The 21227-nt window shown below is 36.3% G+C and overlaps 1 protein-coding gene across 1 annotated transcript in view; it reads right to left on the bottom strand.

The window, feature by feature from the left end:
- Positions 1 to 19100: 19100 nt before the first annotated feature.
- Positions 19101 to 21227, bottom strand: part of CDH12 (cadherin 12) — a 165799-nt gene continuing 163672 nt past the window's right edge. The window contains exon 11 of the mRNA XM_075495640.1: positions 19101 to 19838. Within this exon, the coding sequence (XP_075351755.1) occupies positions 19339 to 19838 (500 nt within the window). The 3' untranslated portion in view covers positions 19101 to 19338. The remainder of the gene's footprint in view (positions 19839 to 21227) is intronic.

Genomic DNA, 21227 nt, shown 5'->3' with positions numbered 1-21227 from the left:
ACAATTCCTAACAAATAATTTGAACAACTGTAGTATTCCTCTGAAACTGGACAAGACTTGTTTTCAGTTCAATTTTTTCCTGTGTTTGCAGAATTCAATCTATAATTAACAGGAAAAAATAGGGATTGCTGATCAGGAAAAACTAAAGAAAAATAGATTTGAAAAGTATACTTCCACTGATGAGTAGCACAGTTTCACTTCCTTTATGTTCTTTTATATTCTCACTCACTTCAGAAGTTAAGTGCTTCCTAAAAATTAATACATTTTTCCTCCTTCCTCTGAGGTAGGAAGGTATTACTTTTCTGAGTTTGAAATGGGAAGCAGGTTCAGAGAGATTTGTGTTATTGAACAACGAATAAAGGAATGGATTGTCTGAATTTCATGGTTACTGTTGTAGAACCAAGGCTGGCTGGCAGATTGATACATATGGTAGGGGGCACTATAGTAGGAAATTTAAAAAAAAAAAAAAAGGAGAAAACTGAGAGGCAAAATAGTGGGGTTATTTCTGTTATACTGATTGGAGAATTGCAACAGTTAAAGAATTTTAAGAGGGATTAAGGCATTTGGGCATTTCTTTTGGGTGTTATTAAGTAGCTGCTAATGAACTTTTGAAAATATCCCCAAAAAAATAGAATTATTCTGCTTACCTATAAGCAATAATCACTGAACTGTGACACCTAAGCTAGCTGCCTACTCACTCCAGATTCCATTTATAATCAATGAAGACAGCTGGCCTAAGGTAAAGCTGCATTACTCACTGGAGAATCCTGTCTTATTTCAGAGTAGAGAAGGAGACTAAATCATCCTAAGAAACTAGAACCATAGAGGAAAGCAGTACATGTAATTAAATAACCTCTTTTTTTGTTTGTGGTTTTTTTTTGTTTTTAAGCCAGCTTCTCTTGTGTGCTTTTAAAGTCTGCAGGTCATTATTCTTTTAGAGACTCATTCTGGCATATTAATGAGCTTGTTTTCCACTGAGAAACAGCTTTCTCGGGGATTCATTAATTTTTGAGGTGGAGAATGAAACTGTTGTTAAAGAAGGAGAAAAAGATAGAAATACTTATATGAATATAGTTTTATAACATATCTATAACAGTTCTATTATAATTTTAAAGTATCATCTGCTGTGGTGCAGCAAATAAAATATGCTTGTTTCTTCACACACAGTCATTTCTGGTGCAGAAGATACAGATCCATTTATAATTGCATGTACAATGGTGATAACTCCAACTGGTTTATATAACTGGATTCTTTCTGCCCAGAGTGCTCAAAAAAATCTCTGTATTTCAATTCAGGCTGTTAATCCTTATAGTTCCCTGTCTTTCATGTTAAAACAGGCAGCAGGAGAGATTTTCTAAGGTACTAAAATGTGTCAAAAGCTTTTCTTCCCCACATGTAGCCAGTGACTGTCGATCCATTGTACATAGTCTCACAGTAGCCAGTGAGACTTCTAAAATAGAGTAGTTTCATGGCCCAACTTATCAGTAGGGTAAATGGAAAATAGGTGTTGTGAGAGTGTGAGAAAGTTCATTTTCATCTGGTGTTTGGCATCCATTCATGGCCTCAGTTCAGTATAGACAAATTCCTACCTTTAACAACATGATTTTGGCCTGGAGAATTGAACAAATTATTGATGTACCCAAAATGTTCATGTGAAAGCGTTTTACAAAATCAAGCCAAAATGAAAGTTTTATAAAAGCTTTTCTTCTTCTTTTCTCTAACAAATCATTATTTACAGATACTATTACAGTAGCAGGGACCAGCAACAGCCATCTCTGCCTTTGTCACTGCAGGCTATTGATACATATTATTAGCAGCTACATAAAACAACCCAGCTGGAAATCGGAGCTGGAGAAGGATATACCTGCTTAGTAACTTGAGTTCCTTTTAGAAAGTACATAAAACCTGTGCACTGATACCTGCACTGACTTCTCATTGGTTTCCAGATAAATTCTTAGACAGTGTTTTTAAGCTCAGAACCATAATGAGCCAAAACAAATTACATTCTCATGGCTTTGGCCAGTGCAGAGAACACTCAAACCAACCTCATGCACATCTACAAAATCCCATATGTACAGCTGATGCCAAGTTGATGTGATTTGTTACATTTACAAAAATTGTTGGATAATAATTATGGCATTTTATTTTAGACGATTTAAAATGCATCAAAACTGCTTAGGCTAGGTCCTTCTTTTGTTCACAGTAAGAAAAATTCTAGGGCAAGTTACAGGAGTTACCATCCCGACTTTTAAAATCTGAGTACTCTGCAGTTACTTTTGCTAAATGAGGGTTCCAGAGAATGAATGTTTTCTTTTTTAATGTCTAGCATAGAAAATATGTTACATAGTAATCTTCAGGGACTGTGTGGCTGAACTTAGCAAATGTGGAACTACGGTGCTTGCATCTGGTGGGGTTTCTCAGAAAGTTTTATGGAAATAGGTTGTGTCTCTTAGTGTGGTGTTTCCTTGAGTTCTGTTTTACTTATCTGGTTTTGTTTATTTTCCTGTATTCCTGGACAGCACAGAACTAAAAAAAAAGAAAAAACATCAGAAAAAGACAGGAATGGAATTACTTAATCCTTTTCCTTACTTGACAATTACGTAGTATGAATGAGAATGAAGCAGGTTAAGAAAACCACTTGAAAATGGTAATTGACATTAAGGAAATTCTGGAGATAAATGTATTTTGAGTTATTGAACAAACCACTCCATTTACTTCTGAGTATTAGTAATAGTGAAGACAAAGTGCAGTGCTGAGGATCTTTGAAAGGTCACAGGTAAAATTTAAATTACATCCATAATGTAAATTTTTACATATTGATTGCTGAAATTTTGGCACAAATGTCTTCAGAACTGATGGGTCTACAAAATCAACCTTAAATTAAAAGGAAAAAGTACATTTGCACTGCTTCAGTAGTACTTGTCATGTAATTGCTCACCAATATGCAAAAGGGCTTCCGGGTTTTGCCATAATTCATTGAACGTTCACCTGCCAGCTGTAGTAAATCAGTTCAAAATCCAGATTTGTGTAACTCCTGAGATCTAGACAGGAACAAAAAATCATCTATCTAAACAACCTCCTGACAATGGGATCCAAATGCTTCCATTTGGTCATTTTTTCAATTTGGCCGAATGGCCATTTTTTCAGTTCACCAGCTTCCTAGCAAAACCTCTGTATCCACTGAAACTACTGAAAACCTCAGCCCGTTTCACCTCTCCCATGTGTTTGTGAAAAAGATAAATTAAATAGTTTCAGGCACTTTGCCATTAATTTTGAAAGCTATTAAAATTTCTGCTTATATTCGAAATCAGCGAACAGCTCTTCTTTGCTGCTTTTCATTCTGCAGTGGCACACTGCAGTTTTACATTCTTTTATAAAATACAAAGGTTTAAGATGCAAGCTAAATGACATAAAGTTGCTCATTTAAAAAATTGCTATCATATACTGGCAATATTACTAATGTAAATATTTTAATTATTTCCCTTGGAACTTCTTCATATTTGTATTTCTTTAGTAGGAGTTATGATGCAATTCAATTTTCCTCTGTTAACACACTAAAGAACACAGAGAGTTTTAACAGTATCTATGTCCATTCCACAGAACTCAATAAATACCATTATTTCAGCATAATGATACAAGGACATTTTAAATGTTTTCACATATTGATTCATAAATCTTATAAAATATTCTTGAGGAAACTGCCACCAAAAAAAACCCTCAAAACAACAAAAAAGTGAAAGAGGGGGCAGGGGGAGAGAGGGGCTGTGTTTGGATTTGCTGTATAGAGGATATCTCTGCAAAATACCCTCTTGCTCTTTCCCCCCCCCCCCCCCCCTTCCTATAAAATCAAATTTTTTTCCCTTTTCCAAATTAATAAAAGTTTCCCTTAGGACTCCTAACATAACCCTGGAAAGCTCCTTCTACTCGGAATAAAGTATTATGAGGGCTGTCCATCAATTGTATTATAGTTTATAACTAAAAGTCTGTGTTCTCTATGGCTGAATAGAAAAATCTATTCTAACTCAAAAGTGCTCTTGTCGCTGGAACTCTAAATTGGATCATGTGTCATGAGTAGTAAAAGCAATAACAATTACACATAAACAATTGTATTTTCTATCATTGTTAAATAATAATGAATCATATTTAATTAAAAAGTCATAAACAAACCTAAAAATATTTCTGTGCATTATTACTGGAATAAACTGATGTCAGAGAGGGTTGTCTCAACATTTTGAAAAGCAGTTTGGCGTAAAGAAGTGCTAGTCAAAGCTTACAATTTCTGTTCTGTGAGAAATGTTTATATTTGAATGTCTGATTTCATTTTATGAAACATATTTATGCAACTATTCTGAAAACATCACGGTGTGCTCTGTTTCCAAAAATGAATATGTACCCGAGGATAGCAGAAACTTCTAAATTCCTGGACCCTTTGGGCTGCCTAATTCCAACCACATTGGGATCCAGGTGCAGCAAGTTCTGGTCCAGAGGCTGTCAAGCGGGGAGTGAGAAGAGCTGCTGTTAGAAGTTGATGTGCTTCTTGCCTGCTTCATTTATGCACACAATTGCATAGGACTCTTCTAAGAGACTGGTCCCACTGTGGCATTAAGTTTTACCCTAACAAGAAATCAGTACTAGAGGCAAGTTTTGAAACTTGACACTTCTGTAAGATGATGTGCAACTATTGCCTGATGTGCAACAGGGTTGCAGGATCCATACCCTGCCTCCTGCAGTGGTGTAGGGGATTCTGCTTTTATCATGATTAAGAAATTTCTTCTTTGTTGAGGCCTCTCCGATAAATTCAGTTAAATTCAGCTCATAAGTAAGCAACTTTTGCTGACTTGGAGGGTTCAGCTCTTTTGTCATAGCTGAATTCAGTCCATTGCTATTAATAAAGTTGTGAGCACTTAGCAGGAGAAGCATTACACTAAATACAGGAACTGTGGAGAGCCATTGTCGGGTACTTGCTATTAATTTATGTTTGTGAAGTGCACAGAGCCCTCCACAGTGTTAATATGCATCACACAGTGTTGTTTTGGTAGGATCCAAGCCTCTCTTTGCATACTGCTGAAAAGAGTGTTTATTTCTCGTTAGCTAGTATTTGATTGCCAAACCATTTTATTCTTGTTTCTGTCAAGTTTTGGGCAGGATGAAGTGACTTTATTATAGAAAGAACCATTATCTCTGATGCTAGTATGTCACTATAGATTATACAACTAGGCTAAACCCAGTACACACTGATATCATGCTTTTTAAAATATTTGCATATTTTCTGAATAATAGTCCTTTTCTGTAACAGTATTTGAAAAGCTCAAGGAGAGTAAGTAAATGACTGCTTACAACAAGAACTAATGCTGGCAAACCTTTGCTTTGTTGAGAAGAACAGAGGGAACAACTGGTGTGAGTCAGTGGATTGTTGTTGCAGACTGCATAGCAAGTACTTAATGAAATATGAGTGGGCTGCAGAATGAACAGGTTAAGAAATGGTACTTATATGGAATTTAGCATTGCTTGTATTCTTTCTTTTTACATTTCGGTCTGAATTATAATGACAACTTGAGTCTTCTAGAGTTCATGGGAATTTCACTGTTGATAGTAAGATAATCTGGATTTCAGCCTTTGTTTCGGTGATCTATTAACAGATTAAAAAAAAAAAAAGGAACAAAGAAATATGGTTGAAGCTACAGTGCCATTTTTAGATCTCATTTCTTAATATTTATGAAGCACTTTTGTTACTGGTAGTAGCAATTAACATTACTACTTCAGGATTAATTGACAACATGCAAGATTATTTTTATGATGAATACACATGAATAAATAAGCAGACATGCATGTTATATCAAGGAAATATTTATCTTAAAAAATAGAAATAAGAAGTCAGATGGAAATCCCTAATACTACCTGCTATGATTTACTTCTTACGGAGTACTTACTGTTTCTAAGTGTAATTAAACCCCATTGGATACTGCGAAGTTTGAGTGTACTGTGACAAAAGTTTACCTGTCCAGTGTTTGAACACACCAAGGCCCCTTTTCTACCTTGAGAGGACTCATAAATCTACCAGCCACATGAGGGCAGCAAAGACCTAAACGCTAAGAGAGGGTTGCATGACAAAACTAAACATGCCGGAGTGCCTTTTGATTCTTCCACTTGCCTTTTTCTTTTCCCAGCTAAATTTTAGGAAGGTCATGTCAGCAACAGTGGAAAGTCCATCATTGCAGTCTTTCAGAAATAACTGGACAAGCCTCTGATGGTACATACTTGAATGCACTGTCTTGCCATGAGGAAGGTTAAATGGCTTTCAATAGGCATTTCCAACATTAATTTGTAATCCCAAACCAGATTGGTAAAGCCTGTTTTTTCCATGCTATGCATGGAGGAACTGAATCATGACATAAAAACCAAAACGCTTCTCCTTTGTTCCTAAGGTGCAGAATATGGAAAGTTTTCCTGTGGTGCACTGCTTTAGTAGTATTTCTTCTTTTGAGTAGTATACTTTGCTGTTCACATTCACACCTGCTTTTTCTGTCATATTGATAACAAAGCATCTGAATAACCATGATCTTTATTATTAAGGTTCAATTCTCTATAAATTTCACAAATGGAAACTTCATGTAATCTGAGCCAACAGAACCCCCAACTATCTAATGCCTTTTCAGTACAAACCTATCTTAAATGACAAGAGTATACATTTCAAGTTTCTGTATATTTACTTTCTAGTGTTCATAATTGTCAGAGAATAAACTTAAGAAGAAATAGAAATGCATAAAATTTAGATGAATAAGCATGAATGACCTGCAGGCCTCTTGACTTGTACTAAACAGAAAATTTCACAACTAAACACGGTGAAATGAGTCAAAATTTATGTCAAAATTGAGTCAAATTCCTCTGAAATGTAAAGCTCTTGTTATAAATTAAAATTCTGAAACCTGCAAGCTGTATGGTTTGATATATTGCTGGTGCTATGCAGCTGTTGTTAGAAAGTTGATGAAATTCCCATGCATCAACCTTCACTCAGTAGGTGTCAACCAGTATAGTGCCATTTTCTGAAACCTTATTGCTGACATATATGAACATTACTTGAGCTATTAAATATTTGTAGTAGGAGAATCTGAGCTTTTCCAGGAATGAAACTCGGTCATATATCACATAGAGCAAGAAATTGATCATGGTGGTCACCTTCTTAGTCTTCCATTGTTATCCTGGTAGAGATGATAATTTGGGCATCATTACTTTTATTATTCTTGTTAATGCTAATATAAAGTTTTTACTGAGTGACTGTAATGCTGATGCTCAAATAGAGCAAGTAGAGGTGAATGGTAGACATCTCTCTTCCATAGTACCCTTGCCCTGCTCATTAACTCCCAGCCCTCATTAATCATAATAAGAACTCAGTCTTTCAAGCAGACAGCAGTGTGGGTTTTTGCTTATGCTAGTGTTGCCTTGCACATGCTGGGAGATTATGAGTTCTCCTTAGCTGCTCTGTTGAGTGAGGGAATCAAGTCCTTGCAGCAAAGAACTCCTTTTGTCTTTACTATATGTAAGGGCCATATACCATCTCTCAAATTGCATTCCACACTTTTTTTGTGTGGGAAAGGACTGCCTGCCTGTCATACCTCATTTGAGGCATAAGCACATATGCTACCTGTCTCAAAGACAAAAGATAGATTGCTTATCAGCAGCTGGTTTTTTTGAGATGTGTAGTCCATATGTGTATTTGTGTTCTGCTCACCTTTCTTCCCTCTAGCAATGTCATCTTCAGCTGTTGACAAATGAAATAGCTGCAAACATTCTTCCTCTATTATAGAGCATATCAAGCAAGAGGAGGGAAGCAAGGGCTAGAGCATACCTAATACAGTTAGAGCAAAAGATGGTCTCAATGCCTGTGAGTAGTAGCATGAGTGTACTATGCCACAAAACAGATATGATAAAGAGCATATCGATTGTGCATCAAGATTTGTAATGATTGCCGGTCTATTGTTAGTGCTTCAGCAGACCATCGCAAAAATGTTAGTTAGTGGGCAGACAAGAAATTAATGGCATGTTTTGGGGTGTAGAGGCTATATCCGAGACAGAATGATTTCATGATCCCCTTTAAGTGATCAAGAGTACCAGCACATGAGTATTCCTACTTACGCCTCAGAACAGACTAATATAATAGCAATTCAGGATATTAGTGGGCATCTCTTATAGGAATGATGAAATATCACTGCCCATAGATCAAAAGAAGCTTCAGTACGTAAATTATCCATTGTCTGATTTGCTGTAAAAGTGGAAATTATTCTAGAGAGGACACTTTAAATAGGTTAGTGAAATAGACTGAACCTTAGGTCTGGAAGATGAAATTAACTCTAGCTATACATTAGCCCTCAATTTGTGTTTAATTTCCAATCCATTTGCATGTCATTACCATAATTTCTTAGCAGTATAACATTTTTCAGTCAGTCATGTTGACTCAGCCAGTCGTGCATTGTAGGCCATGAAAGCTTGACTTGTGTGAAAATACGTGGTGACAGATTTCTTTGTGGTGCTAACAGAGGTTTTAAACCAGCAAAGGCTTTGAAGCCTTTCCAAATTCCTTCTTATTCCCTTTCACCTCATTTTCACAGGGCAGCATAGTTATGCTTTGGACAGAGGTTGTCTCCACCACAGTGATTTTGCACCGTTTTAGCAAACTAAGCAATCTCAGTCTGAGTCTTTATGCTGGAATGATTAATCCTAATAAAATTGCCATATTAATGATGAAATAATTTCATTAAGTTCCTTCAGATACTTAGAAATCAATGTATTGAAATGCATTGATCATTAAAAAAATAATTTCAGCCAATTTTTAATATTTATTAAAAATACTCAGCATTTGGTTTTAAAACTTCATAATTTAGAATTAAAATGTGTACCAAATTTGATTAAATACATTTTTAAAATAACTTATTGATGACTGGGGGAAAGAAAAATCAACAAACTGCTTAAATACAATGTGATAAAGGAAATTAGACAACACCACATCCAGATGAGTAAAATTATTTCCTGTGCATTCCTGAATGTAGCAGCCTCACTGCAAAGTGAAAAAAACCTTTTAATGTAAAAAACACGGGGTTAGAAAAAGGGATTTTATTGTCTAGATAGGCAATATTCTTTAAAATTTTCATTAACTTTTTCTGTTTTTAATGGGATTTAATTTGAAAGATGTTGACTGATACTAAAAAAAAGAATTACTGTCTATTTTTGCTAGTATGCTGTACTAGCAAATTTATTTATTTCATTGGCTTCATTTATTTCATTTATTTCAGTGGCTTCTCTTTACTTCTGTTTGTCCTGTGAATCATACTAAAACTTTCTGAAATGCTTTAAAGCCATGCTTGAGTAAGTACATGTGTTTGTTTTAAACACATTTCCTGTTGAAAGTGTATTTCCTTTTCCAGTGCCTAGAGATGCCAAAGTAGACTGCTGTACTTTTGTATCATTTTTAAACGAAATCTCATAAATAATAAATAACATAACAAAATACATATGTTTTCAGTGAAATCTTGTTCTGTACCCCAAAACAGACTTTGCAACTCAAAATAACTATTATTTGCATATACAAGGCTTGTGTCAGAGTAAATCAGGAGCGTCTCTACTAGAGTTTGTGGGGTTACATTACTGTAAAACATGTATGACATCCAAAGTCAAGCACTCAAAAAACATCATATGACAAAATTATGTAAGTAAAAGAAGATAGTTAAGTTTTATTGTTCAAAAATATTTGTATCTGTTAAGTAGTTAACTAGCATATCCAGATGCCCTGTCACATACCAGTAAAACAGTGTTCTGATATCTCATTAAAAATTGCTTACTGTTTTCCCATAGATTTTTCATAAAGATGTATTTTTTTTCTCCTCAATTTTACTTCTCAAGCTCTTGGTCTCTGAGTATTGCAGGAGGAATGCAAAAAACAGTTTACTCTGCATATTTTTAAAAATGATTACCTGCAGTAGGCTCTTTTACAAGTGCTTCTCATGCTATAAATAGAAAATAGATCAAAATCCTTCAGTTATGTTAAATATTGCTGATTCAGCATGTGCAAGCACAGACAAAATGAACAACTATTGAGCACTTAGAAAAAAGCTTTTTGACTTTCTTTTACTGGATGGTTACAGAAAGCAACTTTAGGCCAGAAATAAAGTCAAAACAGTACTTCAGGGTTAGCTGTTGGACTAGATATCTAGGTTTTCTGTATGCTTTTTTATGCTAGATATCTAGGTACTTCTGTATGTATGAAAGGTGAGTCAGAGCAGGCAATTTATTAGCCAAATACTGCAAGGGAGTCAGCTTGTACCTGACTAGATCTAGTTGGAACGTCCTCAGTCCCAGTCCTAAGAAGCATTTAAAGACCACCCTGCATTTATTCTTGACTGATCAAGCCCAATCTTCTTGTGAAATAGGTATTTCAGTCTTCCTGTCGAAGGAAGAGAAGCTCCTGGAAGGAATACATGAACAAAAGTTCATTCTTTCTTGAGGCAAGGAAGTGGATTTTGGCAGGGACTTTTCAGAGCCTGTAAAAGGTGCAGGATTAGCAGTGGGAGAAGAACGAAGACAGCAGAGGTTCTTGCTTGCGAGCCTAATATTTCCTATGGAGCATATTGATTATGTTTTCTGGGTTTGGCTTAATAAATCATGTACTCTTTTGCACACAATTTTTCATAGCTTTAGCAGGTGGTGTGAGGAACACAATAGTGGCCTCAATGGACTCTTGGGAGAAGCAAGATGCTTATTTGATGTAATCTTTGGAGGGCATTAAAACAGGGGCTCTTGAATTTTGTGTGCATGTTTAACTTCTGAGCTATTGCATAGGAGGGAGTGAGTTTCTTGTCATTTGGCAAGGTTAGTGTTTTCTTTTGTTTTGATAGATTTCTGCAAGTGACTTTTACAGCCTGTGTGATATGCTCGGCCTGTTACACATGGGATTGCTATAGATGATTTAGAAGAGGGAGGATTTTCTTCTGCATTTCAGCAGGATGTAGCTGTGTTACTGAGCACTGTCAAGGCTGAGGCAGTTTGGCAAATGTAAACAGGAAGAGGTGTGAAGTGAGAGAGGATTTTTCAGGATTACACTAAATTCTGATTTGTTCTGCTACTGGCTTTCTTCCTTAACTTTTCTATGGAGATTTTTTGGTTATCTTGGTTAGTAAAGAAAACCTATGGACAACTTATCCTCCAAGAACCTGGCACACTGTCTTGGGAGGAAAAGTACTCTTCAGAGCATGTTTCGGTTGTATGTAAATGAGGCTATGCATGGTATAGGTGCCTGTGAGAAGGTTTCAGATCACTTGTTCTTCATGACACCTTTGGAGGCTGTACTGGGTCTGGCTGGGATGGAGTTAGCTTTCTTCATAGCAACCCTTCGCATTTGTGACTAGAAACTAGCATTGATAACACACCAGTGATGTAGCTATTGCTGAGCAGTCAAGGCTTTATTTTTTCTACTCTGCCGCTCCAGTGAGTAGACTGGGGGTGCACAGGACATTGGGAGGGGACACAGCCAGGACAGCTGACTGCAGCTGACCAAAGGGATATTCCACATCATATGATGTCATGCTCAGCAATAAAACTGGGGGGAGGGTTTTTCTTGAGAGGTAGTCATTGCTTGGAGGCTAGCTGGGCATTGGTCTACTTGTAGGAGGTGGTGAGTCCATCACTTGGTTTTGGTTTTTGTTTTTTCCCCCTTCCTCTTTTCTTCACTTATTAAAATGTATTTATCTTTAGCCATGAGTTATCTGACTTTCACTTTTCCTTCTATCTGACTTTCACTCTTCCCATGGGGGTAGGGAGATAGCGAGTGGCTATGCAGTGCTTAGCTGCTGGCTGGGGCCAACCCACCACAGAGGCTCTGTGACATGAAGAAAAGAAAGCAGATTTCTGAATTCCTGAATACAAAGACAATAATAAGCATGATGGAGCCTGGTTCAGCTCAGAGACTTCTAACAAAATGGGGAGATCAGTCATGGATCACAACATTTTCTCTGTTTCATGTTATGCCGTTTCATTTAATCTGGCAATGCTAGTGCAAATGCATAAATGGTTTCTGAATTACAGATCAGAAGGGGTGTGCTACTTCTAGGGAGGCCATTTTGTCCTACGATCCTTTACAGACCATTTCAATCAGAAGAATGGTCCCATTTAGCTTTTCCCATGCACTTGTTTCCTCTGCTGCTTAGTGTTTGAAACAGGGGTTTCACTCTGTTCATGATAGCAGTTTTCTAGAGCTATTACCTAGATGAGTTTTCAAATCAATACACTGTTTCATAAAATCTGAGCCCTGGCAGGGCTTTCTCCTCTCCAGAACCATCAAGAGAGAACTCAAGCACCTCTGTCAGCTCTGGCTGCAGAGTACTATCTTTCAAATAGGCAACAATTCAGACAAATCCCTGTGCTCAGTATCTGTGATTGAATATCTCTGGTCAGCAGATAGTTTCATTAAATCACTTTTTGAGTTTACTTACCATGTTCTCTTGACTACATATGATATTAGGTACTTTCAGTCACATCATCTGGACCAAGTTCAGCAACTAAAGTATGTGATCTGAAGTAATTTAATTTAAGTCACTACAATTGCAATTATAAAAATTAGTCCTAGATATTAAAATAAAGCATGTACCAATTGTGGAACAATTTAAGAGCAATAATCATTTATTGATGAGGTAAATTCAGCAAACCTAAAAAAAGATAAACTGAATTTCTGTCCTCAAATTTCTCCTTTTAGAAATTGAAGAAGAATATCTTGCTGTACTCATTTGAAACATTTGTATTTCATTTGTCATTGCCAAATCTCCCTTAGTTTCATAAAATATAATTTTCATAATTTAAGACTAAGAAATAAAATCAAGCTAAGAAATGTTAGATTGTTATGTATATCTACAGAGGAATGCTGTAATACATATGCTGTAATACGAATGCTGTAAAAAGAGGACATAACAACTTCAGAGTCCTTCACCTCCTTCTCTTTATATCTCCTTCCTTTCACAGAAAGCAGGTATGTGAGTTACATACTGTAAAAGAATGGGAGAAAATATACTAGTTTTGATATGTGATTAATGTTTTCCTTATTAAGTTCATAGTCTAATTTCTGCTGATGTCAGTTTGCAGAACATTAAGTTGATGTTTGTTCATTCTGAAACATCTTATGTAAACCGAAACTACAGTTCTGCACCTGCACTGCTGTGTCATGTATTTTTTGGTCAGATATTTCTACCATGAAAGTTCAGCTGTAATCAGATATGCAGCCAGACCCATAACTGGAAGAGTAATGAACGCACAGGGGGATAAAGATCAAACTTCAAAGTAACCCGAAGAGGCTAAAGCAGCAGAGGCTGAAGGCAACGGGGGCATTCTGAACAATATGAAATGTATTGCCTCGACTTCACTGACTACAGAGAGAAACTGAACTCCAAGGACAAAATTAAAAATGTAACTATTTACTGCAGGCATGTGACCAAATAATATAATACATTCTGTTAAGGCGTATTTATTTTTGATCTTTCCTAATATGATTCCATTTCCTCCCCATACACTTTGATAGCTTCAAAGAAAGAAGGGGATTAATTTATGCTGCTTGAATTATCCTTTCTGACAGAGGCATATAGTAGAAAAGCATGCATTTGACTAGTAAATGCACAATACTCAACATGTGAGAACAATAAATTACCTCTAACATTACAACACATAGCAGGAGAACAGTAGGCTGCACTACTGAATACTGGACTAACACTGGCCACTCATCCAGCCAGTCACTACATTCCCTCTTCTCTTTCTTCATGCGCTCTCAGGACACAGGGAAGTAACCAGGACAGCTAATGAAGTGAAATGCATGCAAAAGATGACATGTATTGTAGAGGTTATCATCTTTACGCAGTAATGAAATAATTTTTTAAATATAGGCTAAGCCAAAGTGTGTCATCATCACTGACAGCAATCAGTGTTAGTGTCCCTGTTAAAGACAAAAGTGCATAAGTACTATATAAAGGTGTGCAGAATTTAAGGAAATGTGGCAATTACAACAGTTAAAATCTGAGGGGAATCATAAAATATGCATGCGTATATGCATGTGATATGTAATAAAAAAGAAAGAACATTTTATCTATGCAATTTGGAAAATTAGAACTGAGAGAATGGTGATTGGAGGATCAATTAAATTTACAATAAAATCATAACAAGAAAATAAGAGGGGTCAAACTAGGGTAGTAACCTTTTCCAGGACTGGCATAAGCTGATATCCCAGCAAAGCATGTAGGAACAGACCAGGTTATGTGACTCCCCCAGATGCTAATCAAGCACTATTCAGGGACTCCCTGAGCCAGATGTGATTCCTCTGTATTAAGCAACCCACAAATTATTAGTTTTTCATTAATTTGTCAACCCTTTTTTTCAACCTATGTAAACTCTGAGCCTCCATGACTATCTCAGCTACTCATCGTGTGAAGAACCACCTTTGGTTTTTTATTTTCATCCTGACTCCTGTTAGTTTCATGTGATGCCCCTTACTTATTGTACTGGAAGTGACTGTAAATAATTTATCCCTCTCCAGTCCATCCACATCGCTAATAATTTTATAGATTGCTATCCTATTCCTCTGCTCCTACCCAAGTTGTATCTCTAAAACAAGTCATAGTTACTATGCATATGTAGTTAGGTCCCTAATGCTGTTGAGTTTACTAGAGGTTAGGAGCCTAAGTACACAGGATGGTTTTAACGTAAGTCACAGAAGAGCTGACATTGGAAGACACCTCTGGAGATCATCTGGTCCAACCTTCATGCTTACAGCACGGTCAGTTAGAGCAGGTTGCTCAGGGACAAATCCAGTTGGGTTTTTAATATCTCCAAGAATGGATACACCACAACTTCTCTGGACAACATGATCCAATACTTGACCATTCTGACAGTAAAGAAGCTTTTTTCTTATGTTTTAATGGAATTTCCTGCATTTAAATTTGTGACCATTGCCTCTTGTCATGTCACTGGGAACCACTAAGAAAAGTCTGGCTCCATCTCTTTATTTCCATCCATCAGGTATTTCTACACATTGATAAGATCCCCCTGAGCCCTGAGAATTATTTTGACTGTGACCACAGCAATGAAAGTAAGATAGGAAAAAATTATCTGGGCATTTTAGTTGCAAACTAAAGTTGAATAAAGGAAGTTTATCAATTAAATAAGTAGAACATTTAAAAGAACAAACAGGAACTTATCTTAGTTTTGCTCAAAATAGTAACTGTTTCTTGTGTTCTGACAACTTATCTGGTTCTTGATTTAAATAAGAGAAAAGAAATCAGGTTATTATAGATTTGCCATTAAGAGAAGGTTGTGAAGGGATGTAATATAAACTTTGATTTTCATTTACACTTAAATGTCACCTCAGTAGGGTTATTATTAGGGGTCATTTCATTATTTGTTTTCATGAAGGTTTGTAAAGCTCAAAAATATTTCTATACACACAGGATTTCAACATCTGTGATAATAATAATAATAATAAAAGTAATAAAATAACTGCAAAGAATTACAAACCCAAATCTCAGCAATTAAATCCAGTCACTAATGTCATATGAAATGCCTGTACCCCGGGGGATTATTATATTTTCTTCCTGTATTCATTTAATAGAGATTTGTTATTTCATAGCAACATAGTCTTAAGAACTCTTTCATATCAATAATGGAGGTAAATCTAAAATGAATGTAGCATCTGCAGTACGACATTTTAACTAGTGTGAAGGATCAGTTGTGTTTATGTGGATATGGACATCTTATTCTTAAGTCAAGAATATTTTCAAGGTAGTGTCTAGAATAATATTGTCAGTAATCTGTTGAGTCATTGCTTGCTCTTTGCTCTACAATAAACTCTGCTTCCATAACCTAGAGTAAATCCTCAGTAACTGTGATTTTATTTTGAACAGCAAAATCTAGTGCAAATTTATAAGTAAAAATCGTGAAAGTGTAAGATTCAAACATATATTTGTACAAGAGACATCATGTACTGTCATTGCTTTCCAAATCCTTGCTATTTGACCCACTGAAAATATTGCAAATCTGCATTTCAAGAATAACATCATTTTCAGATTTGTGTGGTAGCATTCTTAAATACAAATATTAGCAATCTTTTATATTCTGATCTACAGAAAAATTGTCTGAACTTTCCTAAGTAATGGCATTTTCAGCTTTCTTGGGGGGACAGGGAAGACTTTTTCCTTCTTCCCTGAAATTCCTTTCAAATGTTCTGTTATAAACTTGTCTTCTGTTTTGTATGCCACAATGTAAGCTTATCAGCTAGATTTCCTTAGATACTTCCCTTCTTAGCTGAAGGTTTTACATTTAGACTTTTATTTCAGCACCACTAGTCCATGTCATTACTATTTAACTTAAAACATGGATTTGTTTGTGCCAGTGAAGTGTCTCAATGCCTTCATGTGTAGAAGGCATTTTACAGAATGTCTTGTGATTTGCAGGGGGGGCACTGTTGAGACATTTAAGATGATGCTAGATGTTTGTGCACATAAAGATAAGATACTGATCTTATGTTTTGAAATTTAAACAAAAGTATTTTTTCAATTCTATCCCTTCTGTGCCTTTTAAGCATTATCTTAGCTTCCTGTCACTCTGATAGAATTTGAGGTTTATGGCTCTTTCCACAGTTGAGAGAAAGACAAACATCCACTTTAACATCTTGATTGTGCGAGGGTTTGTAGAGATTTTTTGAATATATAGTGCTTAAAAACCGAAGTAATGATACAATTTACAAATGCACTAAGGTTTCTTAATCCCATTGACTTAATGTTATCTGAGATGCCTTGACATATTTTAAATCTTGCAAATTTCTTATTTGTCGGATTACCTTTTAAAAAATAAGGTATTAAAAACTGACAAGCATCTTTTAGGAAGAGAGTGAGGGAACACGGCATTAAACACAAATTTCCTGGATCCCAGGTTATGCATAAATGAAAAGCAATTCTTCTCCTTAGTTCTATAGGGCTGTTTACAAAAAATACCCCTGTTAAGTTAAAACTGTTTGATCACTCTCTAAAAAAAAGTCTTAAAAGATTTTAATTATGATTTTATAGGACAATTGTATTAGTAATTACATACCATTTTTTTTTTCAATATTCCTGCAGGTTTATTAATTATGTGATAGAAACATCTCAGTTACAAACCTCTTAAATGTTAAAAATATGCATTTGATATTCAATTTGGTATTAATTTAACATACAACAACTTTTGAATATGGATTGTGTGTAGCAGCATGTTTAAGACCACATTTTCTGTCTACCCATTTTGGAAGCCCATTTTATAGAATCAAATCTGTGTTGTAACTAGTAGCAATTTTTTGGTTTTTTCAGAGCTCTGTTTTAGGCCCACTCTGCAGTATCAAGTAGCCTTTGCTATGCTGTCAAGATGTGCGAAAATTAAAAACATCAACTTCCCCATGAAAATTGCTATGCTGGCAAATGGGCCCCGCCACTCCATCTGCTTCACTATCCTGTGAGAAGAGAGCTTTTGTTGGCTTGGTTTGTCTTTCAGGGAATATAGGCTACCTTTGCTGATAATGAAAAAAACCACAAACTTTTCTTGTGACCATATGCTGTGTCTCTTCCTCAGCACTCTGCTGGTAGAAGCTATGCCAATCATGCTTTTAATGCAGCCCTGTCCAGTTGTACCAAATGAGCCAAAACTTGTTTAAGCTATACACCTTTTTAAGTCTCATTGGCAGATTAATTTATACAACTTTGAAATACCTTTACATTTCCCTAAGTGAGTAAAGGGAACTTTGTGTATGTTAATATCAGACTTGTGAGCTAAGTATATCTGATAGTTATTAATTCTTCAGCAGTACAAAAAGTAAGCTGTAGACCTGAGGTGAATAAAGGACTTCTGATTCATGAAAGACTCGGGCTGACCTTGCCAGCACCATTAATCATGAGTAAAGCTCAAGCAGATTGTATAGCACGGCAGAGATTTTAGAAGGAAAATACAAGGATGGTACTTTGGGGGCCATAAACCATTGTCTTACAAAATATTTATGCCTTAGATCATCAGAAAAAATTAGATTAAATAGTTTTACAGGAGATCTTCCATGGCATAATGCCTTGCACATATCTGTACTTCTGTTACCTGCACAGCTACTTTTGTGCATGGGTATGTACCTAAAGTGTGGACAAACATACTGTTTTGTATTTTTTATTCTGCCTCTGTTAATATTTTGGCAAGAACAAAATTAATAAGGTTTCCACCATCAAAAGGCTTTCTAAAATGTTTGATGTGAGTCTGACAGTGAAATACAACAATATGCTCAACTGTAGCAGATGGTCAGTTGAAAAATAGCTATCTCTATAATATGTATGCCTACAGTACCTACAGAGTAACAATCTAATTGCAAAGAAAAGTGATGTGAAGTTCTTCACATATACTTTTTAGTGATACTTACAAGGGAAAAAAATGTCTGGGTACTAAAAATACAATAATACTCTTAAAAAACCCTCTCCATTTTACATTCTAATAATAGTCTCATTTTAAAAGAAGAGGGGGAGCCAAGGGAAATTTCCTTCACATAAAGGAATAGCTGCTTTCATCTTTTTATTATTTTGGAAAAATGTAATATTTGCATGAACATTTTAAATATTCATTGATGTATGTTAAGATCTTTTCCTTTTTAGTTTGGGCTTTACATCTTCAGAGTAAGCAATAGCATTTTAAGTTTAAATTTTCAGTGAAATTTTGGAAGAAGAAATACAACGTCTTGACATACTGTTTTCTTCTTTTAAAAAAACAAACATAACCCCCAAACACAACATACACCCCCCCTTAGTTTTAGTCATTAGATATACTCCAGGAAGTGATCTCCATTTTTGTTCTAAAAGAAGTCAGCATGTTGCTATTGCTTCTTGTCTTAAAGTTCTTGTCCAATTTACCATTCAGTTTTGTAACATCATCACAGCAGACTCTTTACCACTTAAATGATAAAAGTTTCAATAGGCACTTTAGTGGAATTACGAAAAAGCTACCACTCTTCCACCGTGATGCCAGAAAGCTATCTTCTTTCTAAGTCAGGTCAGTAAACTGTACCTTGTAGGCCTGAGCTTGTCTCAGTGTAATTCCAGAGTAACAAAATAACAACAACAAAAAACTGTGTATATTACAGGATTTATCTTTCCTTCGCAGATCAAAACAAAACTGACAGTATGATAAACGTAGTAACTTGCTGGAAACAGTTGCTGTCTTTTATAATCAAAGGAATCCTGTCCTATTATAAAGCTTAGGTTTATCTTTTAAATTTGTTGTTGGTTTACTTTTCTTTTTATTTCACTGTTGTTTTTGTACTTAAGTGACTTTGTCAGGGTTATAACTTTCTTCTTCTCCAAACATGTCTGCCAAGATCTTAAAGCGAGGTCCCCAGTCACTCAGATAGTCATAATCCTGGTCTGCCTCTGTAGTAAGGGAGTCTATAGAGCTGAGAGACTCTGCAACAGATCCATTTCCTTCATAAGCATAGGTTGCCAAGGAGTCATAAGGGGGTGCAGTTGGATCTACATCATTTTCCTGCAGCCTTTGACTAATGAAATCTCTTATGTCTGTGTTATCTTCCACTGGTGGTCTCTGACGTGGAAAACACAAGGTGTCTGGTTTTATGTCCCTGCGTATTTTGTTATCTTCAATCACTTTGGGATTCCTCAGGGCACCTATGTCGAAAGCCTGGGTGTCCTCCTCTCCACCTCCTTCATCATCATAATGGATAACATTATCTCTGATGTCTTCTTTAGAGGTCATCAGGGTGTCCTTTTTCTTCTGCCTCCGTAGTGCTACATACAGTACCACAATGACTGTAACGAGAGAAAACTGAAGTTAAGTCATGCACAGAAATAATTTGGTACTCTGATGATATATCATTATATCTTCCTTTGAAAGTTGCAAGCAATCAAAGGGACTTTTTTCCTTAGAAGATATGCTCCTACTGTTCTTTTAAAAATAGCAGTGCTCTAGCCAATGAAAAGTCATTTGCAGTTTGATGTATGAATCTAACTCCTCAGTGCTTGCTGTGCTGCTGAAGGAAGTAACAAATAATTTTCCTACTGGCCTGCTTTGCGAACAAATAGAATTGGACAGGATTTCAGCTTTTTAGTTGAGAGAGACAGAGAGATGGGATTTTTTTTAAATAACTTCCATAGCAAAATAGAGAAAAATCCCCAAATTTCCACATTACAGAGAAAAAAAAAAAAACACAGTATTAAAGAGAACAAAAAAATTGGAATCTTTGAAATGGAGAGAAAATAATCCTACTTCAGGTTTTTATACAGCACACTTTGGCCTCTTCAGGGATCTGCTTTGAAAAATTCCCATGTGATATGGTTCTGGAGAGAAAAGGGATCCAGGGGAGCTGATTGATTTTCAAGTATCACCTCCTCCAAGGTCAAAAGTGGTCCATCCTGATAGCAGAAAATCAAGCAAAGGCAGCAGGAGGCCTGCATGGATGAATAAGGAGCTCCTGACTAAACTCAGAGATAAAAAAAGAGGCATATAAGAGGTGAAAACGGAGACAAGTGAGCCAGAAGGAATATACAGTGACTATCTGAACATGCAGGGATGCGGTTAGGAAAGTCAAAGCCCATCTGGCGTTGAATCTCGTGAGGGACATGAATGGCAACAATGTCACACTTGTACAAGTATGACAGCAGCAAAAGAAAAAGTAGGGAAAATGTGGGCCCACTCCTAAATGGGGCAGGGGACCTGTTGTACAAAGGACACAGAAAAGGCCAACCTACTCAATGGCTCCTTTACCTCTGTCTTTATTGGTAAGGTTGTCTTTCAGGAATCCCAGGTCCCTGAGGCCAGAGGGAAAGTCTGGAACAAGAAAGACTTATCCTTGGTGGAAGAAGGTCAGGTTAAGGAACACTTAAACCAACTGAACACACACAAGGACATGGGATCTGATGGGATGCACACGAGTGGTGAGGGAGATGACTGATGTCATTGTGAGGCCACTTGCAATAATTTTTGAAAGGTCATGGGGACTGGGAGAAGTTTCTGAGGACTGGAGCAAGTGTCACTCCTATCTTCAAGAAAGGCAAGAAGAGCGAGCTAGGGAACTACAAGTCAGTCAGCCTCACCTTGATCCTGAGGAAAGTAATGGAGCAAATAATTCTGGAAACCATTTTCAAACCTATCAAGAACAGGAAGGGGATCAGGAGTAGTCAGCATGGATTTACGAAGGT

This window comes from Mycteria americana, chromosome 2, assembly GCF_035582795.1.
Source record: "Mycteria americana isolate JAX WOST 10 ecotype Jacksonville Zoo and Gardens chromosome 2, USCA_MyAme_1.0, whole genome shotgun sequence".
Lineage (NCBI taxonomy): Eukaryota > Metazoa > Chordata > Aves > Ciconiiformes > Ciconiidae > Mycteria > Mycteria americana.
This window is presented reverse-complemented; position numbering and strand designations above follow the sequence as displayed.